At 35.4% G+C, this 25,806-nt stretch overlaps 1 protein-coding gene across 2 annotated transcripts in view; it reads left to right on the forward strand.

Annotated features, from left to right (window-relative positions):
- Positions 1 to 6,694: 6,694 nt before the first annotated feature.
- The window catches only part of LOC123313456 (nesprin-1), a 66,131-nt gene continuing 47,019 nt past the window's right edge, over positions 6,695 to 25,806 (forward strand). The window contains exons 1-8 of one of the 2 annotated variants that reach the window (XM_044898346.1): positions 6,695 to 7,583; positions 10,905 to 11,370; positions 18,162 to 18,223; positions 21,180 to 21,275; positions 21,337 to 21,513; positions 22,396 to 23,430; positions 23,719 to 23,920; positions 23,978 to 25,770. In XM_044898346.1, the coding sequence (XP_044754281.1) occupies positions 7,272 to 7,583; positions 10,905 to 11,370; positions 18,162 to 18,223; positions 21,180 to 21,275; positions 21,337 to 21,513; positions 22,396 to 23,430; positions 23,719 to 23,920; positions 23,978 to 25,770 (4,143 nt within the window). In that variant the 5' untranslated portion in view covers positions 6,695 to 7,271. The remainder of the gene's footprint in view (positions 7,584 to 10,904; positions 11,371 to 18,161; positions 18,224 to 21,179; positions 21,276 to 21,336; positions 21,514 to 22,395; positions 23,431 to 23,718; positions 23,921 to 23,977; positions 25,771 to 25,806) is intronic. The other variant, XM_044898345.1, reaches the window with a different exon arrangement.

Raw genomic sequence — 25,806 nt, forward strand, 5'->3', positions numbered from 1 at the left:
GAGAAATCATCTCCCTAAGACCTTCGCATTTCTTTACAGACACCCTGTTTATTCTGAAAGAGCAAAACTCTGTGCAACCAAGCGACCCCCATATTATGTTTGGTAATTTTTCGGAGGTCAACTTTTGACACGCGTATCTCCCAAAAAAATCATCATAGAGCATTATGTGATAAACGTTCTAAAAGAGGAACTCCTCTAGTTATGAATCTAAAAATTTCATCTACCTCAGTGGATTCGTTCGGTCTTGACGAATTATTGAGTTAACCCATATTTTTCGGGATTTTTCCAATTTTTAAATGACACAAACACTCCAAGGACTTAGGTTTGCTGATGTAGACTGAAGCAATTATTCAGCAAGTCCAATTGAATAAATTTCTGTTGCACAAGGAGATATATTCTCGGTTGACGTATTCAATGTCAGAAACAACATGCAGTCTCGATAAATTCAATTGTTGTTGAGCCCAAAGAGCTATTCTTTGGATTTCCATTGATTCGCCAAGCAGCAAATCGACTGAACTACCTTGAATTTTAAATTATTGGACGATGTTACCATTTTTCAGTACGCGTCGCTTTATTTCACCGCATCCTTCAAGGATTTCGTTATATGTACGAGTATTCGATACTGTATGCAAATTTTAGAACTTTTGAAAACTTTCTATTCTACATTAAATGGTCTATAGCAGATATTGTTGCAACATTGGGACAATATAGAGGGTTCTCTAATGCCACCCTACAAAATAGCCAAACCAATGGATTAGGGAAAACTTTTCTGTTTTCTGTGACAATTAATCTTTACTTAGCCTCCCCTAGTTCTTGGTTTACGGTTGTCAGTGATGTCTGAGTGATGATACATCATTTTAAACCAAATTTCAATCTGCGCATGGTTTTTTTACTTTGATGGGAATAGAACAGAAAGGTAACATACCTATACCTTTCCGAAACTTCTTTTCATGACCAATTCTAAACTGAAACAACCAGAAACATGTGGTAGATCATCTGATATTCGTCGCCTTTTCACTGCAGTGTTTACATTCATTCAAATTCAAAAATGAACCGTTGAATTCCAACGAAAATTTCGTGCGATTGTCAAGGTCGCAGGAATTTAAACTGTGGGTCTATAAGAACAACCTTGACATCCTTAGGCGAGACGAATGGATTTTAAATTAGTCGTAACCCAAAGAATGTACTTTCGCTCTCTAGGATCTTAGCTCATCACCATAGGCTTTTCGGCAAGACGGAGTTAGATTATAATCTTGATCAACGCAACGAAATTTTGTCTTGCTAAATATTCGTAATTGGGAAATGAATCAAAAAATATGAATAATTCACATGTTGCAACTGTTTCTTTTGGAACAACTGATTATGCCTTAGGTAGACAAAATACGGCAATAAATAAAAAACAAACATTAACATCATTTTATTCCTAAAAATGTGCAGGTACGAGGATATATTGATATCTAGTTAGCCTAGACTAGTTCCATGCATAAAAAATATTGCGTTACCATAGCAACGAACAATAACTCATTAGAAGTGTCAAGTTTGCGGTCAAAAAAGTAAACCAGAGTTACGCAATAAATTAAAAGAAAGAAGATGTCCACCGAAATTGTGAAAATCGAAAAATTGCAGTATCGAACCATCATCAAGTGCCTGTATTTAAAAGGGTTAAGAGGTGAGCGGATTTTCGAAGATATGCTTTATGCCCTTGTTGATCAATGTCCTTCGTATGCGACCATGAAAAATTGGACTGCAAGCTTAAAGAGAGGTAAATTTTCCATTGAAGATGATGACCGATCGGGAAGGCCAGTTTCCGTGTCAGTCCCCGAAAATATCGATGCAGTTCATGACATGATTTTATCAGACCGTCGAATTGGGCTAAAACGGATATCTGAAGCACTTAATGCGGTCATCATATAGTTCACGTCAATTTGGACATGAGAAAAATTGCTGCAAAATGGATCCCCAAATGTTTGAATGTTGACCAAAAGCGTGCAAGGGTAGAATCATCGCGTTCGATCTGTGCTCGATTTGAAAACGATGTAGACTTCTTAAACCGAATTGTTACAATGGATGAGATTTGGGCACTTTTCTACGATCCAGAAACAAAGCAACAATCGATAGAATGGCGACACTCTGGTTCTCCAAAACCTAAGAAGTTTAGTGTCAAAAAATCTGCTGGAAAAGTTCTCGCTTCAGTTTTTTGGGATTGCCCTGGAGTTATCATGATTGATTTTTTCGTTAAGGGTGGAACAATAACCGGAGATTACTATTCGATATTACTTACCCCTCTACGGGAAAGAATTAAAGAGAAAAGACGAGGAAAGCTATCCAAAGGTGTTTTGTTTTTGCAGGACAACGTCTCTGCACACTAATCTCATATTGCCATGCAAAAAATTCGTGATTTAGAGTTTGAATTACTAGAATACCCCCCCCCCCCTTATCCACCAGATTTGGCTCCATCCGACTATCATCTCTTTTTTCAACAGAAAAAAAAAGTTTAAAAGGTAGTAAATTTTCTTCCACCGAGGTGGTCATAAAAGCTGTGGAGGTCTGGCTTGCAGAGCAAGAAGAAATATTATATTTTTTCTGAAAGGTCTAGAGACGTTGCAGGTTCGCTGTAGTAAATGTATCCAATTAAGAGGAGAATATGTTGAGTAATAAAATATTTTGACATTGAAATTTTGTTTAGTTCTATAGTAGGCTAAGAATTTTTCAATATATCCTCGTAAATGATTGCCTATTCGGGCATTTCTGCCCTAATGGTTTTAGCATCTCTAGAATTTTGGCTTTTTTTATTCAAAAGTGCATTCGTAAATAATGAGAAAAATCTGTTAGAATAGCTGGATTCCTTCGAACTGTATTTCAATGATTTTGGATTCCTTTAACCAAAGTTATCATCATATCAGAAACTTTAAATCATCTTTGACCGATAATTTTCTTAATTTGATTTGCACAACATTGATCTCACTCTGCGGATCCTTTTTTTATCGAACTACGCCGATTTATATACTTCTTCGAGCGAAAAATTAAGGGCATCTTCAAGACATTCCGAATGATATGGCTGACACTTTAATGCTCCATAATTTACAACAGGATTTTGAAAAATCAGTGTTTATGTATACTTTTCCTACTCAAGCAACGAGATATCGAAATTGTTAGGAATCTGCATGCCACTTTTAATTTAATACGAAATTTGCCTTGATTCATCAACGTATTTTTCAAGAGTAATGAGTCAACGAATGCTTTGATTGATTGGTTTTAGCGCACTGATGAGCTCATTATGATTCTCGTGCCTCTAATGTGAAAAGTTCAAGTGGGAATTGGCACTTCGTCAGTGATTGATCAACTTTATATCTTTTTAGCTTTGTCTGTGCCACATTCAGGGTCAAGTTCAGTCATCTCGACATTAGCTTTACAGCTACTTCTTTCACCTGGAAGGTCTGTAACAGTATCTAGTATCTATTGATTTCTTCTGACAAACAGAAGGTCAATAAGACTCAAAATATCTCCGATACTAACAAAGAAAAGATATGTATTTCCTAGATATTCTCAAAATATATACAGAATAGATTCAAGGACCAGAAATTATGAACTGAAAACTCTCTTTCAGACAGCAGTATTTCCCTCATTTTCACCGCTATTCTATAAATAAAACTATCCATGTCGAACAAGTAATCTAATTACCCCTGGTGTTCGATGAAATTCTCCCAGGTCATTCGATATCCGATTCTCGCATAACTTCAGCTTCGAATTAAAATATGTTATTCGATATCTGAGAATTCGAGTTTACATGTAGTTAGTTGTCTTGAGATATAACAATAAATGGGTGTCAAGTTTTGCTTTAGTATTGTGTCAGTTTGTCCAGATTGATCCGATCAAGAGAAAAAGTCCCCATATGAGGTCCATCTTGCAGCAAAATGTGAGTGTTTTTAATTTCATTTCAAAATTGAAACGATTTAAGAGCTGCTCGAGATCGTATGTAATAAATAAATAGGCACCAATATGAGAGGTTTATGGGTTCATCGAGTCAATTGAAACTCTCTTCACAATTAATTAAAACGAAGTTATTACAAGACTTCAAGACTATTCTGAAGGTTAAACAATTTTTTCACTTCACTTCATTCTTTGTTCTTTGGTAGCTCCAAACCACCAGAAGATAACAGAAATTCATATCTTTTCAGTCAATCAGAAGTACAAGGACAGGGGGGTATCAAATGTGGTTGACCCAATTAATGCAACCAACCCCTTTTTAGATTCGGGGTTCGGTAGAGAACAACTTCCTGTTGTGTCAATGGATTTGGAGTTTAATGACCAAGGGTCACGATAAAGATGGTCATTCTTGCACCGATGCTCACTTAGGGAAAGCAAAATTACCGGAAATTCGGTGAAAGTTTCTATTCATTTTCTTCTTTTATGGATATTTGACGGTTGATGATTTCTCATAGGAAATTTCATTGTTTAGGCCCACCTGTAAACAATTTTCTACAATATTTCATAATATCGAATTTACCTCCTTAATCTCATTACGAATTGTTGAACTGATTCAGATGATTACTGGTATTTTTATTGCATTGCATTCGATGGCAAGCACTTAAACTATTCTTAAACTAGCCGTGACATGAAATCCAAGATCTTCTAAAAGTGCAATCGTTCAATCTATTCGAAACAAGAATAATCAAACAAACAACAATGTAATGATTACCTCACAGCACCAAATAGGAATTCATGATTCTATGATGTGAGTGAGTAAATATTCTTTCAGCTGATGTGAGTCGTAGATAGACTTCCATCTTCCATAGAACATGGGAAAATCATTTCATAGGCTAGCAGGCTATACCATATTTTTGAAGTAAATACTACTTCAATCTGGGATATTGAGTGGGAACCGAGTTCCCCAGACTTAAATCCCTGCGACTACTACCTATGATATAGAATTATAGACATGATGTTCGAAGAACGAAGCGCTTACTTAACTAAGTTGAAAGAAAGGATGGAAGCAGCTTTCGGAAGAATCGACTGCTATGAAATATCAAATGCGTGCTTAAGTGTCAAAGAAAAACTTCAAGACGTGATGAAAACTGGTGGATAGAGCGTCCAGTATGAAATAGGCCGTTAATGTAAATAAAAAAAATTATAATATATTTTTAGGTATGTGAAATCTATAGGCACTTTAAACTGAACTATCTTTTCTTAAGCCCGTTTGCAACAGCCGAGAATTCTCTAGAGAATTTACTCGAAAATTCATGCGCCGTGAATCCTTTACCTTTCACTTTCGGTCGAATTCACTGTTTAGATGCATACAAAATAATCTCTGCCGTTTTCCTACCAAAATTTGGTAGAGAATTCTCCAGAGAATTCTCGGCTGTTACAAACGGGCTAGAGAACTCGTCAAATCATGTATTTGAGGCCATATACCACTAATGCTTTTCCTCTAAAATCCAAAAAAATAATTGTTATCTAGTTGTTATTTTCTTTCATATTGAAATACCAGTTTTTTGTCGAAAATTTGAATTTGCTAGTCAATTTCCTTAACATGACAGTCCTAACAAAAGTTATAAGCCCCACAAATGTCCCAAGTCACCCACCGATTTGATAGGCTTGGGACACTATTGATTTCTCAATTTTCAAAAGAAATAGGTGACTTGGGACGGTGTATAGTTTTGAATTTGTGATTAAATAGTTGAAATTCGGTAAGGAAATTAAATGATAACCCCTATTACAGCGAAAGTAAATATATTGCAACTCAAATGTAAAAAAAACTAAACAAAACAAGGTAACTTTGATTTCTTTCATTATTTGGTGATTTCTTTGTGGAAATAACGTGAATAATAATATCCTGCGAAAAATCGGCATATTTCCTGCTGCCAATGCGCCGCTTGTATCTATTCGGCATTGTCCCAAGTCACCCTATGGTACAACAAAATAAATGAACGAGATCCGTGTTGCCGTTTGATTTGTAAACAACCTTGTTTCATGACATATCTAATATGCAGTGAAACACATGTAGAGGATACTAGAAAGTATAAGGGATATAAAAAAACGCGCTTTTACTCTCCTGAATTCGTTAATTTTTCCTGTCCATTCAAACGCTCTAGTCACGGCAAACTCAACAGGAATTATTCATTCATTCATTGCTGTATCCCGTTACCGGGAATAAATCTACAAAAAGAAGAAGAAAAAAAAAAAAAAAAAATTCGAACAGACTTGTAACTTCTTAGTGCTAGTTGCGACTGTGTGCCCTCCTGTGACTAATTGTTATACTAACCGAAAGTTTGTCCTTTCACTCATAAATGGTAAGAAACAAAGGAATCTGCAAGGGGGGTAAAAAAACTTACTCTCTACCAAATTCAGTGATTTTCGTATGACCGGATTCTAAGACAAAAAGAAATTATTATTTTTAAGAGCACTTTCAGGGCGCTGTAACTCAGAAAGAAGGGGCCTCCAGTTTTGTCTCGAGAATCTGTGAACAAATTTGTTGCATTCATTTCGGGACAGCCTGTGTGCACGAAGAGACGATGTCGTTTCACTCCTAACGCCTGCCCTGCCCTGAAATTATCACCAATGCATTTCGATATACCATACCCATACATGTTTTGTGCATATTTTCGTTAGAATGAACACATTGATATCAATGATGTCATAAATCGAAAAATAATGATATTTGCAGTATTTCTGCACTCGCTTTCTACCAGTTAGGAAATATTTTTACGGACACTCCATTCTTCCAGTACCTACAACGCATCTGAAGTGAACTTAGTTTTTTATCAGTCATTCTTACGAACTCTATTCTAAGTAGGTTAATAGCGGTTTGAAGGTCAATTGCAATGATCAATTAAACACCGACAACTAGAACCGTTCCTCCATGAACAATTCTCTCTACTCCGTTTCTATAAACACACATTCATCAAAAACTTATTAATTCAGACACATCCTATAAATTATCTCAACGAAATAAATAACGATTGAAGTCGCCTCGCAAAGTTCGCGGCCAACAAATCCAAATAAAGGACGAAAATCGCCGAAGCAACATTGGGGACACAGGACAGGCGCACAGGGCAGGACCTTCGAGTGCCTCCGAAGCAGTCCAATCTTTCCATGCCCCCCAATTCTCTCTCTATTCCCTCCTTCAACCTATTGCGCTATCCTCCACTTGTCCAAAGCGCATTTACCGTGGGCTCAGTATCGAACGAAACCGCTGTGCACGAATCTTAACCTAAACAGGACGAAAATGACATATGTGTTCAGTGAATTGTTGATAGTGCGAAAATGACAGGATGACGAGCCGCGAGGAGGGTCAAGGGGGGTCGCCGAAGAGGCCCCCAGACACGGGGCAGAGCCCCACGACGAAGAAGCTGCGAGAAAACATTAAATTCTTCGAAAAGGTGTGGACCGGCACCAGATCATCCGAAGGTGGTTCTGCGGGAATCTCCGAGAAGGACGTTGAGGAGTTCGAGAGGAGGCTGCAGGAGGAGAGGAGTAAGAACAAGGGTCGTTCGGAGCTGGAAGAGATAAGGCTGAAGAGGACTGGGGCTTCCCCGAGGCATGTGGTGCACCATCAGGAGATCAGGGATGATGGCACTGTGGAGGCAATTATTTTCACTTTCTCTGGTTTACTGCGGTGCCGTTTGAATACTTTTTTTGTTGCTCATTAATACATCGGTACTGACAAAACCAAAAATCGTAAACTTCCATTAAATGAGTTTACCAAATAGTCGACCTTCTGAATCTGATACTGCGTCAGTTGTTGTGTAGAGAAAACACCGGCCGGCATTTTGTAGCGCATTGTTTCCTTCGATTTTTTGATAATTATTTGTAGAGAAATGTGTCATGTGAATCCACTCTCCAAACGAAAAAAAAAGGACCCATCATTTCAGAGTTTTTCCAAATCTGTGTATGGCAGTACATGCGTTTCCACACATCCATTGAAAATAATATAATTATGCGAAGAAAATTCACCATTTTTGTCCATAAAAATTGGGGAATCCCCAATACACATAACCTCCCTTCCTATGCTACGTAAAAGCAGTATATTGATCAAATGTAATGACACTAAAAATATAACTCTTGTCTGTTGTGGATGTTTCCACAAAGAATTTTCTTACTCGCCCTTTTAGACTTGACACCGAGTGTGAAATACCCAAATTATATCATTACTTGACCCAAATCAAAATTTTTCAGCTTCTGATATGAGGGTAGTTTCATTTTCAATCGATAGAGATAGAGATTGCAGTTTCCAAAATTCAAATTGAAAGATCGAGTTTTCGAAAGTAACCATTTATTCTTTCAAAATTTTTTTTATTCCATAATTTAGTATTTTCTCGGTATTTTGTATATGGAGTTATCTGAGGCTCATATTGTGAAATTATTTTTTTCTTGTTCTTATGAGCTGAATATTTCTCGAAGTTTATTCAACAAAAAAAGCTACAGTTTCACAAAATCTTGATGCAGATGACAAACATTGCTTTACATATTTGTGGTGCATTTTATGTGATCTCTTTTAATGTACAGGGTGGGCAAAATTCGTTGTCTTCTGAGGGGATCTCGAGAACTATAGCAGCTAGAAGGAAACGAATGACACATTCTCTAGCTCTTTTTTCATGACTAATCCAAATCTAAAAACAGAATCGGCCTATTATTTTTAGATTTCGAGTAATAAACAAAAATTGAGATTTTGACGATTCCGAAAAGTTCTCATAACTTTTTTGTCTTTAAAGTTGCAGATCTGAAACTTAAACCTTCTTAGGTGCTTTCATACGTAGAATCTATTGGCAAAAGATTTTTTTTTCAATTCAAAAATAACAAATTCAATAAAAGTTAGCATTTAAAAAAATGAAAGTTCACTTTATGATTCGAAATAAAAAAAAATTTGAGCTCATGAGTGGATTCTACGTAGAATAGTGCCTGTAGAAGGTTCAAGTTTCAGGTTTGTTACTTCAAAGACAAAAAAGTTATGAGAACTTTACGAAATTGTTAAACTCAAAACCGAAGTATCTTAGGAGACTGTGGTTTCCACCATTCTTTGTTTCTCCGAAAATGAGCTCGGAAATGTGTCATCCGTTTCCTTCTAGCTACTATAGTTCTCGAGATCCTCTCAGTAGACAACAAATTTTGTCCACCCTGTACTTTGGCTTTCTCTCCTGGATAAGTTTTTCTTCACAGAAATTTCAGGCTCGTTGATTTGACCTTGAACTAACAGGCAGATCAGGAAAGGGTTTTCACAGTAAAACCACTCAGTCTGTCGATAAAGTTTCACAATAATTATTTAATCTGACGTAGTTTAATTTCGGAACACATTGAATCTTATGGAGATAAATTTCAGAGAGATTAGTGAAGGTCAAATGTATTCTTCAAGGATTCTATTTTATTCGCATCAGGTTTCTGCTGTCATATTCAATTTTCACCTTCTATTTGGATTATTTGCATGTTAATACATACATGGTAATATGCGTAGGTGCCTTTTAATTGATATGGGTAGGTACTAAAAGAAAACAAACATAATGTTTAGAATGCAGTCTCACATGAACGCTATGATTCTGAGGTCAAATCGCTTTCAATCTCCCTAACCTTCATTTGAAAAGTTTCAATTTAAATGTATATACCTCTTATTCAATTTTTGAACGAATTGAACTGTTCCTAAGATAACCATAACGAATTGAGAGTATCAGAATGAACCGAAATTCATAAAGAATTCCTAAGCTCATCTTGTCTCAACTTTAATTGCTCTAATTGCGAAACTGGGTCAGTAAAAAACATTTAAGTTGTTGTATTTAATATTTGTCTGCAATAATCCTACTTATTACCCGAACATACCTACAATATCATTATATTTTATTTATCCACAAATCAAGTAAAACTGATGAAAATGCATATTATTATGTACATTGAATAGACACTTTTAAGAACAAAGCTTTGTCACTGATTCATAATATTTATTGGATTCACTGCCTCAGGAAATAAAACATCATCAAATTCAATAATGCAACCAGTCTTTAACCCCACTGAAATTAAAATCGAATTGACGTAATTCATAATATACCTATCTCTATTTTCTTTTCAACTGATCAATATTATTCGGATAAGTGGAATAAGCTGGCCATGTTGTAAGGCGTCTTCTCCATTAAAATATAAAATTTCTTTTCCCTTCTTCATCTCATCATATCTGAAACGAAAAAGAGGGAAGAAAAACTTGAAAAAGACGTAAATACTCATTTTCTGCATGATGATCTATCTACCAGAATTATCGTGTTCCAACCAACTCCAAATATCAATTGTACCTATGTTGCCAAAATCGTTTTGAAGACTGCATAGTGACATTGGATGTACAAATCTATGCTATTATCTCTATAATACCGCCATTCAGAAAAACAGGTAATTTGTTGACTATGTGTAAACTCTATTTTTAGACCCCATTTGCAATTCTAACAGGCGGCCAACAATATGGAATACTTCACGCAACCGACCAACACCAACCTAACCGAAAGAATCGATTGACAAGCCGATTAATATTATGCAAGTTGTCTCTATAGAGTCTGATTCAGACACTGAGGTCTATTTGTTTATAATTAATCGAATTGTTGGCGCCTTTACACTTCAATGAATCAGTTATTATAAATAGGTGGCTAGCTACTTTGAATAACATCTCTGATAGCGTATTTTGAATCTCGATGCTCAAATGAAGAAGCAATTTGGGGATACTTGTGTTTCCATCTGAAACTTAACCAATTATGTAAATTAGTTCCAATCTTGTCATGGTTCCATATAATTCATAAACACCCACGATCTTTAACAAATATTTATGACTCGTATAAATTTTTACATTGATTTCCGTATATACCAACAAAAAAGTATTCTATCGGCACCTGAAATCTGTCTTCTGGCTTCCATCCTTCTCAGCAAAGGAATTTTAGGAAACCATAACCACCACCCAAAGGGAAAACGATCCTAGATCAGGACTCAAAACGATAAAATTCGAAAAAGTTACCCTGAGGAAGACCATCAGACAAATCACCAGCCCTACCAGCCCAGTAGGAGAACAGTTCACCTCAAGCAGAACCCCTTCCGAGGAGGTTCTCCTTGAGGACTCCACCTACGGGACCCATTCAAATGGTAACGCTGGCAACACCTCCAAAACGTCCAGCTTCACGTCTTTGGGGGATAGATTTTCCTCTGACGAGAATCTCGCAAAGTCCCTGGACATTTCTAGGTCCGGCCAAGAAGACTGGGATAACACCAGTTGTAGCGGAAGCAAGGCTACCTCTTCCAGTTCTGAGTGGTACAGTGAATACAGAACTCAAAGTTTTCATAGCAACTCTTCCAAGCTGGAATATGTGAGGAGCAAGTCGCAGTTTGATGATCATATTGCTAGCATACGAGGTAAGTTATTAATTTCTTGAACCCCTGGAGAAGTTGAGCGCATTTATTTTGGCTTGAAAAAGGTCCACGCCCTGTAGATTGAATATATCAGAGATGATTTGGTCCCGTACTAGGATCTACAGCTAGAAAAGGTACTTTGCGGTTTTAATACTGCCACCAAATTACTGCTGGGGCTAGGGCTATGTCAATATTCTGACATAACATTTCCGAGTTAAACTTTGGAACCACATTTCAGGCAGAAAAAATCACATGGGTCATGAGTGCTAGGTCACTTTGGCATCTAGGGAAATGAATTATGCCTTGGTTAAAAGCCAGCAAAGCATACATTGGACTTTCAAACTCAGTGGAAAAGGAAACAACTAAAAACGAATGAAAAGTAAATTCAGAGGGATCTTCCAAACAATCCTTCTTCCAGAAATCATCTCCATTCAACTTGTATCACTTAAAAGTTAGGAGAAAATATTTTTCAATTAATATCACTTCTATGAAAGGATTTGGAAGAATGAAATTGGTCAATTACTGTTGCCAATGATTGAAAATATCCTGGGAATAGATCCTCCTTCACAATGAGCATTTTAAGTGAGAGAATATTGAATTTAAAAATTTTTTTCTTCCAACTTCGAAGGGTATTGAAGGAGGGGATGATGAATTATATGAAATATATATCTTATCTGTTGATAACAAATCTTCCAATCGAAAAAGAAATACTTTGAAGAGAAATCGGATTTCTTCACCAAAGTTGTTTGTCCTACAATTTTCCAGGTGTGATTTTATGGATAGATTACTCTTCTTAGAAAAGCATGAAGATGGCAGAGAGTTCTATGTTCGTTCATTCATAAAATCATAATATTCAAACCCAAACTACAAGCCACACATGCACCTCTCATATCCATCTAGTCTATACCTAGTTGTTTGAATGAATCGAGTTTTTTTTTTCTTTCTGAAGCTACTCTGAATCTTGTTTGAAAACTTGTACGCACAAGACGTCTAAATGAAAATCTGATTGGCCGACATTATGAGGTTTTCTTGTTTTGTTAATTGATTCTTTATTATTTTTGGAGAATTTTTAAACGAGTTACTTTTTGAATGATATAACATGCTATCTTTATCGATTTTCTGGTCTTTTCCAACTGTCTTTTATGTTGAATACTGTCTAGTACCATTTTATGATTTTATAAGTTGTTTTCATACAATGTTACTTTGGTTTTTGTTTACGGCTGTATACATAAGTTTATGTACTTATTCAAACATTTTCACACGTTTATCGATCTATTCAATTATTGCTGGCTTGATAAATATACACTCGACAGTCTACCTCGTCAAAAATTTGCTTAGTTTAGCTTTTAAGTGTGAATTTCTGAAACGTCTCTCCATTAAAACTTGGAAATGCTCGTGGAAATGCATGACTATTGCATATTTCTTGATATTTCATAAGTTAAAAAGTTAACACTGTTTCAGACGTAACTTAAAATTAATATTACACTTGACTCATCACATTGAGTATATTATTAATATTGATCCAGTATTAATACTGCATTGCTGGATTGCCAAAAGAAGTGGGCAGATGCCATGAATGAATTTCATTTCAATTTTCCACTACCGGAAACATCGTTATTTCAATCAGCTAACAGCTAATAAAAACAATTAACACCATCGTATAGAGCAACATTTGTGACCGGATCCACGGTCTGAAACCCATTAAATCCATCATCGATAAACAAGCATATTCACCAGCTTTGTTGTATTCCCTTTCTTCAAAATACTACTCTGAAAGAGAATCAAAGTACCCACTACAATTCATCCACTAAAGAAATGGAAATTGCATCAAATAATTCACAAAATATAGGTACTTTTTCTGAATTGAGCAGGATTCTTTCATAACCATGATGAGTGCAAAAAATTTGAATTGAATTGAGTTTGATAATAATATATACCTATATTTCCTCCTTATGACAATTAGGAATTTCCTAAATTTATATTCATGATATTCAATAAACGTTATCAAAAAGTGAAAAACTCATCTACTCAACTTCAAGCCTCCTCGGTTATATCTTTGATATGCAAAAATATTTCGGCTTTTTGTCTTTGATCCCTTCAATCAAGATAACCCAGATACATATTAGGTTCAAAACAATGCGACACAAAATCATATACATACTTTCTTTTCGGATATAGAATTAACAATAGTTCCAATGCTTGTAGCAATTGAGATATTCATTTCAATTAAGATAACACCATGAGCGTTGCACCTACGTGTGTATTTTGTAACATGCCAGTGCAAATATTTGTCAAAGTATGCAGCGTACGTGCTAGAATATTACATGAAATTGAATTATGGTCCATGTTATTCAAACAGAACAACTCGTGAATCGGAAACTTATATTTTTGAGCTTGTAGGAAAGAGGATTTATGCGACAAGTTATACAGGATGGTCAGACGAATACAAATTTTTCATTTTCCTTGCACAGTCTAGTGTTATGGACGCATTTAACCTATAACCTATTACTATGCAGCTCAAAATTATTCTCAATTGTCGAAACCAAGTGAAAGTCTATTGTGTATTCTGTTTTTTTCGGAGATTTTATCCACGAGTCTCTTATCTTGAATTTGGAGTCCTTTCTATTTCTATGTGCACTTTTTATGAGGCATATTTCAGCAGGAAAACTCCCTTATTGCTGACTTCCATCTAGTCCCATTAATGGTCAGCAAAATCGATTTTCTAACTATAGAAATGATTCACTTACCGAGACCCTATTCCTTGTTTGGGTGCACTCCAATCGAATACCTCATTCAACCCTGTATTGCGTGATTTCCTACATGAAAAATTTAATATGTAAGGGGTTCGGACAACTGGGAGTAGACCATGTGACTGTTGACTTTTCAATTTGGTATCGATAGGAGACTTCGTTATGGTCGAGAACATTTTCCACCACTGTGGAAGGGAAATTTCACAACGAATTTATCATGGCGAGGTTCACGTTTCTTAAAAACATTGGTAAACTGCGCCTTAGCTCTAAGAATCAGATAACCAGATCCAAATACACTGCTCAACAATTGACAGGGATCCTGTATGAATTTCTTTTTATTCGATGACCTTTGTTGACTTATCCGGAACATTTGTAAAACATGTGTTCTTCCAGCAAAAAGGATATTTTAAGTTTTTTTCATCATTTTCTTTTCCTACTTCATCAAGCTCTGGCACTCTGATAACGATTGTTATTTATATTAGGCTGCAGTCAGTGGCTTGAAAAACCAAGTGGTATTTGTTGCTAAATCAGATTTTTTCTGGTTTCAACGCATAATATACAGGGAGAGTCTTTGACGCTTACAAATAATTCAACAGTAGATTCTTGAGGTGAAAAGAAACACTTTTTTCCTACACCATTTTATTTATCTTCATATCAGAACATTTCATATAATTCTACATTCTACCTTGCTTGTTCTTGTTCACGGAGTAATGTTTTAAATATCAATTTTCACTACTGATCGATTGATAACTTCAAATATAAATTCTTTGGATAGTTTTCGTGACGATTATGGAATATGTATATCAATAAATTATCGTTCGAGAAAACTTCAACAAATCCAATAAGTTCCGATAGATCTTTCAAAAATTGATACAGATTAGATTGATTGATTGGCAATCCCTTTAATTGCGTTGTTCAAGAATTGGGTCAGGTGCGTGACCAAGAAGAAGTCCTACGGAATGGGGTATTGATAAAACGTACATTAACCCCGGTACCGCTTTATCCCGAATTTATGTGAAAGATGTTGAGGCATTTTGCCTATTGGGGGGTTGCGCATTTTTATAGATGATCCGTTCAACCACGCTAACGAACCTCAGTTCTATTCGGGCATGCAAACTTGGAATCGAGCCGTTGTTCAATAAATATACGGTCGTTTTGGTGGGTGCATCCAACATTTGTGTTCTGCATTTACGCAAATTTAGGTAGGTCTTTTGCTATTTTTCAACATCAGCTCTGGTTGGTGTTGAATTCTTGATTTTGCGTGTCCCCTTCTGCCTTGAAAGTGCCAAGGCTTCGATCCCAAAATGTAAAGGTCAGGGTGCACATAGGAGACCATGATGAAAATAGTGTGAAAATACCAATTTGTGACTTTTCCCAAAGTTACCTGCATTTTCGAATAAATGTTTTCAGTTTCTATAACTTGCCTTCTCATCCCAGGCATAATGACATACACTACCTGTATTAGTCTAGATAATTGAGGTCTCCATTAAAATAGATCAATTATTCAACAGAGAATTGTAGAGGATTGTAGAGGATATTGCAGTAGTAATAATTGTGATCAATATATTTCAAATGGTTTGAGAATATGTATATACACTGTTCTCCGAATGTTGAGAAACTTTGAGATCATTAAAATTCTCAAGACCAGGTTGTGAAGGTTTATAGCTTTGTTTTCATGTGTTTTTTGTTTGTTGACAATTCTGTTTCATCGGTTTTTGTATAGATTTTGTATTTATTTCACGATGTTGTATTCGTGTTGATTTGTTCACAGACTGTTTGATTGTTATATAATTGAATTTTTGTATTCGTTATACAGTTAATAAATATTATTATTAATTCAGTTTCTTCAGATTCTTAAACTGATAGACAACTGCCGACATTAATTGATTATCACAGATTATCTTATGTTTATGTAACAAAGTATGAATTAGAGACCGCTTAGAGTTCTTGGAATGCATGAATGTTTCGCTGAAATTATTTCGTTTAAATCTCGTATACCTAATTTATGTTTTGAGTATCTCCGCACCTTCGCCATTTTGTGTTGTAAGAAACTACTCTTACTACTCATAACTACTATTCATTCTATATTGCGATTTGTTACACATCTTTATTTTGCATTGTGTTTCTGAATAGATGCGAAATATTTCAGTAGGTTATACTTCCACGAAAGTTCTTCTCTTCTCTTTCTCCTTTCCTAATCTCAAGAATAAGGACAGAGTAAAGGTGTGAAATATGAAGTAAATATGCCATATGCCTCTAACGAAAACTAAGTCCTAGCGGAAATAACCTATGTTTGCTAACCTTGTTGTTGTTGGCAATTTTTTTATATTGAGTTATATTCCATGACTTGATCAAATGAAGTTGGAGCAAAATTTTCGTTGAATCATTGATGTTCTGAGAAACCACAGATGGTTTTTGCATTGCCATCAGAAAATGCAACTAGGAAATCAAGTAGTTTTCTCCTTAAGCTCTTGAATGACTTCATGCATAGATAAAACAGCTGCAGATAAGGATTCCTCAGTATATTTATCGATTCATCTATGTCGTGAAGTATTTTGTTTTAGATGGGTTTCTTCTGCATTTCTAGAAATAAATAACTGTCTTTTTAGCTTAGCGTCACGCTATAAAGATTCAAACACGCTACGTGACCCTAGTTTAATATGGAGTTATGTGGTTGCAAGAGTGCAAGGACTATTGGTTAAAAATCTGTTTTTTTCGAATAGGGTTCTCGACTGAATACGCTTATTACCAAATATCTTGAGATTTGAACATATCGCGCAACCTTGAAAAAATTACATATTTCCAATTAAAATTTATAGCCTTCAGGTCAACCAAATTATTAATTATTCATTGCTGAAGTGCAATTGATACCGAAATCCAAACGAGATTAAAAGGGAAATCGATGTTGAAATTCTCAAAAATAATGCGAGATGATGTCATTGGTTTGAGCTTTATATAGCAGATTAATATTTTTTCTCTAAATTAATCCGTTGTTTACTTAATTTCGTATAATAATTCATTCGATAAGACTGATTGCTTGTCTATATTTAGAAGTGATCTTGTCACCACACTGTATTACCTAACGACTGAGTAAATGTGTGGGAGATTTTATGGAAGAAAATTTATTTACTATTTACATTGCCGTAAAATGAACAATTGATATTTGCGATCAGAAAATTTGATGTTGTCATACCTCAAATGGAGATTATATGACACCTACGTGAGATGGGTTTCAATGAATACATGCGAAAAATTTTGTTGAATAAGATGCCGAAGAAACAATCATTGAAATAAATTGAGATTGGATGCCGTATCGGTAAAAATTCATACCGATGAGTTCTAATGTTCAAATTCACCCAAATCGCAACCTCCTCAGTAGTCATGAAATTTTTATTTCTTCAATGATGATTTTCTTGAATTGAATTGAAAATTCAAAGTGCTACCTATGCTCTCAACATAAATTTTTTGTTGAAATCTAAATACATATCGTGAATCATATTGATTACAGGGTGATTGCTACTTAGCTCAAGACAGCCCTGTGCATGTTATCTGTTATATTAGTAGATAATGTAGCCAATTATGAACAGTTTATACTATTTCACGATGTCAAATTGAAACACCATAATTTTTCTATTGATATTGATGGAGGGCTTTTCCATGTCTACTTCGATTTTATTTTATAAAATGTTGCACCCCATTTCTTAAGATTTCAGAAACAGTTCAATCCTTCATTCTCTTATCTCTATTAAATTAAGTTTCTGTGACATATATCTGAGAAGAACTTTTATCCTTTTTGGATTTATATAATACTAACCATTAGGTTATTTTATTGAAGTAAATCAACAAACTCCTTCAATCCTGCTAGTCCTTTCTTCTTCAAACATCAACAGTACGTAGCTAATAATCATCAAACATCAATGAATCACCTTTAATTACAATAATTTGTTGGATATAATTTTTTTTTCTTCTCCGAAACTGAGTTTCCATGTCTGATTTCAATTTCGTTATGGTACTCAGATACTTATTTCGAATTTTTCTTCGCAGACGAACAGGAGAGAGTACAGAAGAAGACATTTGTGAACTGGATCAACTCTTATTTATCTAAGGTGAGATTAGCTTTAATTTTTCTTAATAAAGTATGGTTTTAATAGTAGATCATTTACAATACTTTGTTAGTAGTTACCCAAAAACTTCTTCGGTTTCTTCAGGCCACACGAAGGGATGAAATTTTGTTTTCCCAAAAAATAATCGAAGTTAAACGTTATTTCCATATAGCATGCTTTAATATAGCCCTTCTATTGTGAAAACTTGAGTTTAAGGGAGTTATTGATTCCTGGGTATCACTTCTGATGATACTGAATGTATTTCCCGTAAATTTTCAAAATAAGTTAGAGCTAACAGCTGGGAGGTTCATTGTCGTATGGAATTTCTCTGGATGGACAGTATGTCTGTTCTTTATTGATATCCCATGTATGAAAAAGTAAAATGTTAATATCAGCTTCATCTGAAAATTTTTCAGTTCACTTTTTTCCCAAAAACTAATAGAAAATATGTCCATACACTTTCCAGCCTCTATATTGAAGAACGTTTAGGAAAATTCCATAAAAATTGATAAAAATACTACATTATCGATAATTTTCCCAGTTCCTGGGTCTAATCCACATAATTTGGAATTGAAATTGATAGAGAAAACTCTATTTGTCCGAATATCTGGAGCTGGAGTCATAAAACTATAAATGAATTGTATTAGAGTATAATATTTTTACAGTAGAGCTCATAACGAAGACTTTGGAAATAATGAACTGGAGAGTTCGTTTCTACGGTTCTTGCCCAACTTTGAAGGCATTTCATTGAAGATGACAATCTGAAAAATTGAAGCAATGATGATTTTATTGAAAAAAATTTGTGTTTTGAGAATTTTTTACACATGATTGTGTCGAAAAATAATGAATTTTTATCAATTTGAGCCTCATTTTTATAAGAGATGCAATGGACAATGCTGGTTGTTATCGAGTTTCAAAGCTAAACAATTACTTTCTGAATTGGATGAAGTGGAGCACGTGTGACGTCAGCAGGCGCCAGGGCGCTTGCATCGTTGGCTAGTGTTTGAAATTGTCGTCCAAACTGATGACGATATCTCATTCAACATTTTATTTTTACACCTGCGAATTTTCCAACAGTAGGAAAGATCTGAGGCGATAATGACAATGGGAAACTTAATGTGTACAACATTCATATCACTGTTTTGTTTTTTCATACCAAAATGTTTTGAATATTAACTTCTTCAATGAGGTTCAGCTGCTTTAATCTCATGAGTTAACTGATCAGTTAATTTACAAACGATTTCTATTGGAATATAGTGATGGTGCAAGGCACCTGCAGGTGTAGAATGTTTGAATTGAAAATAATCCAGAGGGCTTCGTAAAATAATACTGCTGAAATGTCATAGTTCAGGAGAAATCGAATTTGATGGAATTTCCCTGGAAGAATGCGTGATTTCAGACAAATTATATTTGAGGGGTAGGTAATTTAGCATATCATAACTAATTCGATGTTCTGAATTGAATATCACAACGAAAAAATCATCTTGGAAAATTGCTCGTTTAGGTATCTTTTGGAATGGAAACCAGCGTCATTATATAAACCCCAACATTAAATTATTCAAATATGCAGTATTATCAAAGAGTAACAACTTACTCTTTGGTATTATTGATAAATATAATAATATTTTGGGACTAAATATAGTAAGGGAAATAATTAATATCTATTTGAAACTTTTCATATATGAGGGTAGAATATTAAATACTTCAAAAGTCATCAGGTAGAGTTTTATGGGTTTTTCAGCTCCAGTATTCAGATACCTGTTAGTGTAATTCTGTCAAAAAGACACAAATAGACTGGTAGGTATAATTTTTTCAAATTAAAATTCAGTAAAAACAGTTCTAATGGTTTTGCACGACCACTTTGCAATTCAAATTGGGGATTGCTGTGCAATGAGGTAAAATGATATCATTATTATTCTTGGATTAGTTTCTCTGCTGATTCTTTGTCAAAGAATAGGAAATTTGCAGTTTAATATGCCTCTATATTTCTGAAAGTCTTTTATAGTGCAATGTGGTTAAAAAGCAGGCCAAACGTTGGATTATATGGGATGATTATAATATCAATAGTATGGATGAAAATTTCAGTATCTAGTATCAGTATCTAGAAAATATACTGACAATACAACTCTCTTATGTGTCCTCTATTTGTAAGGAGCCACAATCGATCTCAAAATTTTATTTTGTTTCATGTGGGTAGAGATCTTTTATTTGATCAATTATGATGAGAAATGAGAAATATATTGTTTTGAACATCATTAAAATTGTTCACATTAGTACATTTTACTGGAGTCATATGCTTACATTCAAACTCAGAGCTTTCAGTATTTGAATTAAACCTTTTTGAGTATGTAATACTCAAAGATTATACCTACCTTTCTTATGAAGTTTACCAAATAATCTATGTTTCTATCAAGCCCCAGATTAAATATTATAAATATCGTCATTATGCCGCTATTGACCTTCGTTTACTATTTTTATAAATCTTATGAATTGATTCCAGATCTAAATATAGCTCTGTAACAAAAACGTTTTTGATCGGCGTTCATCTGGAAATTTGCAAGGTTGAAGGTTTTTGACTTTGAGTTATAATAATTTCGAAGAATTTTTTCAAAGTTTACCCTTGTAGTCTTCAAATATGTATTTGAATATAGGTAATAATAATGAAATTCTTATTATCTGTCTGAAATAATAGGGCCAAGAAATTCTTATCCTAGCTTTCCAATCAAACCATGAAAAATATAAAAAGTATCAAGATTGAGAAAGGAATTTTACTGATCAGGAGAAAAGTCAAATGCTTCAGAAATAACCAAAGCATCTGTGACACAATGTCCACTATATCTTGGAAACATAAGGGCAGTTCCTCATTTCATGTTATGTGAATGAACATTCAAAGATTGAAGAAAAAAATTTTTTTCTTTAAATTATTTTTATATCTATCCTCTCCTTCTATTTTTTGCAGCGAGTTCCACCGCTTAGAATAGATGATTTGATCGAGGATCTCAAAGATGGGACGAAGCTACTAGCACTTCTGGAAGTTTTGTCAGGAGAAAAACTGGTAAATCATCAAAGTTTTTCAGGTTTATCAAAAACTGCAACATGGTTCTTATATTTTTCAGCCCGTGGAGAGGGGTAGGATACTTCGTAGACCACATTTCTTGAGTAACGCAAATACTGCATTGCAATTTTTGCAAGGCAAGAGGATAAAATTAGTGAATATAAATGCCAGCGATCTAGTAGATGGCAGGCCACCAGTTGTACTGGGATTAATTTGGACCATTATTTTATATTTCCAGGTAAAAAAAAGGAACCTACTCGATTCATAACATCACATCGAAATTTTTGTGCAAATTCATATATCATTATTTTGTATTTCTTCAAACATATGGCCATTGATATTACGGAGCTTAATGGATTATTAGTATGAACGAATTTTTGTAATATAATTTCATTGAGAGGAATTTTGAGCGTCTCTATCAAAGAGAATTGAAGAGTGTCAATGAAAATACTCCTGGCCACACTGTGTAAGATGTAACCCGAGCCCAAAATATGTTTTATTCACTAATGCACTTCCTTTAAATTAAAATTTTCGTCGATCATACAGTTTTTATCACCATTGTATGCACTGTTTTGATGCATTTACATGTAAACTTAACTAAATTTTGTTTTGAAAGCTTCGCAGATGGAAATTTAAAAAGTGGGTAAGTGATTTATGGAGGGAATAGCGTATTGTTGTTAATTTTTAATAAGCAAATGAATTATTTTTGGTTCAGCAATGTCCTGAATACATTCCACATGTTCTATCGAAAAATTTAAATTAATCATTCAATTTCAATGGTATTTTCTCAAATTTAAATCTCTTATCAAAATATAGTTCCATACTTCCATATAAAACATTTCTTCAATGAGGGTATAACTGCAGAGGGTACTTGAAAGAGATGTGCAGGACTATCCTTTAGATATCTTATTGCTATTTCATTCATATCTCAAAAAACACCTCCAGAGATATTCAATATCTCTGGAATTTACTACTTTTATTGTTGTACTTTTATCCTATAGGTAGGGCGAACAAAAATTCAGCTTTTCAACAATTTATTCCATAAAGCTTCTTCATAGAATTATCTTTTCTTCAAATTTTGATGTACTCATGTACCATACCTACATTGAAATTTCCACAGATCGAAGAAAACAGCAGAGCCCTAGAATACCTCGCACTATGGGGCAGCCAAAGCAGCCTAGAGAGCGCAGGAACCACAGCATCCAGAGATAAAACCAAGATGGGCGCCAGAAAAACGCTACTGAACTGGGTAACGAACGCTCTACCCAAAGACTCCGGCATAGAAGTGAGAGACTTCGGCGCCAGTTGGAGGGACGGAGTAGCCTTCCTCGCCATCATCGACGCCATAAAAAAGAACCTGGTGGACATAGCAGCCTTGCGAAGAGAAACGAACAGAAGCCGTCTTGAAACGGCCTTCGACGTGGCAGAGTCCGAACTAGGCATAACGAGACTTCTGGATCCAGAAGACGTCGACGTTCCAAAACCTGACGAAAAATCGATTATGACTTACGTAGCTCAATTCTTACATAAATATCCCGAACCGGGTACCGGTCAGCATGATGTGATCATGAACATCCAAGAACAATACGGCGAACTCCTGGTTTGGTTGAGGCAAAAGACGCAATACCTGGAGCATTTACAGCAGACAGGAACTCTGCCCTTAGACTTCAACGAATATTCCGCACTTAAGAACGAAGTGGACGAGAGAGAGAAACTATATACGAAATTAAAACAGCTAATCGAGTCCCAAAGCTTGGTTACGGTCACCAGAGAGTCATGGATAGACATAATCCAACTCTGGAAGAAGCTGCAGATCCAGCTGCTTCAGTGGTTGTGGCTGATAGATTCTAGGCTTCCAGGGGATTTCAAATTCATCGGGGAATGGTTGGCTAAGGCCGAACGTCTAGTTTATTGCGACGAGATACCTACAGCTATGAACGACGAAACTGCTGCTATTATAAGTAAGAAACTCGAGGAACACAAAGCGTTCTTCGCTGATTATCCTACTGTCAAGCAGCGATTCTTGGAGTTGTGTAATACGCCACTGGCGAAAGAAGTGCCTTCAGAAAAGTTGAATAATTTGAATGTTAGACTGAATGATCTAGGACCTAAGGCTGCTGAACGTAGAGTGAGACTTAAGTTCCTGGAGCACAAGGTATGTTAATATCTATACTTTTCTTGATATGTTTCGCTATATTGTCATACCCAGAAATACATATTCTATTCCACAAATTTCGAGCCTCACAATATATAGCTGTGGAAAAATTGCTACTTTTGCACATGCCAATCCTTCATTTCTAAATTCAAATGTTAGGATTGCAGTAAAAGGGTTGAAATGATTTTATAATAATGGTTTATGACCTCTGAGGATTTTAAGTGAATTTTTGAGCATTCCCATAACAAAGAGTCTTGAAATTTCCTCTAGCAATCTTTTTCCTTTCAGTGTTGCCTTATTGCATTTTTGCAACTAACAGAGACCAAACTGAAAGTATGGACTGCGAAATATGGAAGATTAGAAAAAGTCACACCATTGTTAGATCAATACCGAAATTTCGTATCTAAAAATAATATCTTCCAAGAATTCAATAAAGCCTTCGTTGATATGAAAGCCGTGATACAGGAATACAAACAAGACGGAAATATAAGTGAGTAAAATATAATTCAACCCGAAATCTAATGACAACACCGTTTTCCATTTCCAGGTAAAAGTGAAAAAACCAACACTGACTTATTCATAAATGAGATAGCTGAAAGATGGAAGAACGTTTCAATGGAATTGAAGTGCGTCCAAAGTATGCTAGAAGAAGTTGTCGTTTATTGGAGAAGGTGGGATTCCCTGGCTCCACAGTTCGAAAATTGGCTAGCCAGAGCTGAGAACGCCTTGAATTTACCCGAAGACGAAAAAATTGAATTTTTCCAGGACATAACGGTATGGAGAGATAATTATCAACTGATTGGCGACACTGTCGGTTTTCTAATCGCCACGTGCAACGAAAATGTTGCTATGGAGCTCAGGGACCAATTCCAAACTATAACGGAAAAATGGGAGAAGATATTCCCTCACGTGAATCAGTACAGTCACGGCGGTGATCTGCTAAGGAATAGAAAAGAATTCAAAAACGGATTAGAGACTTTATCCCAGTGGTTGAGGAAAGCTGAAAGTATCGTGAATTCTCCCCAATTAGGCTCAACTGAAAGGATTGTCCAACACATTGAGAAACTGGTGAAACTACAAGAAGAAATCGAGAATGTAGAGAATGTCTTCAAAGCTATAAGTAAGACTTTCCAGTCCCTAATTCAAAATCTATCCAGGGAGGAGGTTGAGAGGATGATGCTTGCTTTGAAACAAGAAAAAGAGGCCTTGGTTAAAATCAGAGCCTTGATTCCCGCCCAGATACACCTGTTCAATCAACTCCTCGTCCAGCAAAGATCTTTAGAGGATGGCCAAAAGGAAATAAACACGTGGCTTGACGAAGCTGAGAATCTCCTGAGCAACCTGAGTCTGAGCTGTGAACGAGATTCTTTGAAGAGTCACCTTGAGAAGATAAAACAGTTCTTCACGAGAACTTTGTATTACAAATCTATGCTCGACAGCAAGAATAAAGTTATGATGAATATAATTAAGACCGTAGACCAGAGTCAAAATAATGATGTAGCCCAAATGGTTGAAAAAATGGATCAGCTAAACGACAGGTTTTCCTATGTTACCCAAAATGCTCAGGTTTGGGAGCAAAGACTTATAGAAACACTCCGATGCCTTCACAACTACACCGAGTGCTACAGGGTGATATCGAACTGGTTAGGGCAAGCCGAGAGACTCATTGAAGAAAGACGTATAGATAATAAGGATACAGTTGAAGATCACAAGAACTTTTTCACTTCTGTTAACGAAAAGTGGATCCACGAACTCATTCAAAACTCCCAAGATCTCTGCAACTGTCTTCCAAAAGAACAACACAAAACGATTTTGAATTCTGTGAGCGAATTACAAGGGAAATGGAAAAAAGTTCTATCATTCGCCCCACTCCATCTCATGAAATTAGAGTTCAGATTGGACGAAACTACATTCAATTATTACATTAAAGAACTTGAGAGGGAAATACACTCAGAACATCTTGCATTTAGCAAACAGACAGATGTTGGATCGATCATAAACAGGAATAAGGAGTACTTTTCGAACCAAGGTCCTTTGAGAGAGGCAAAGCACTGCTTGGAGAATCTTAAGAAAATTGCGGAAAATTACAGTCAGCATAATCCAGACGATACATCTATACAACATGCTTGTGAACACGCTGAGAAGCAATGGGTCAATTTGACGATGAAACTCGATAATTTGAGTAGAGAGTTAGAACAGATACCCGAAAAGTGGGATGAATATCACAGGAAGTGTGAGGAGATTGGTAAATGGATGGATGAAGTGGAGGAATCTTTGAAGAATATTCTCACCTCTTGCCAAAGTCCGGAAGAATTTGACAAGCAGAAAGAAGAGTTCCAGGTAAGTTACTAGATGATTACTGTTCTACTTTTTCAG

This window comes from Coccinella septempunctata, chromosome 5 (genome assembly GCF_907165205.1).
Source record: "Coccinella septempunctata chromosome 5, icCocSept1.1, whole genome shotgun sequence".
In the NCBI taxonomy this organism is placed as follows: Eukaryota; Metazoa; Arthropoda; class Insecta; order Coleoptera; family Coccinellidae; genus Coccinella; species Coccinella septempunctata.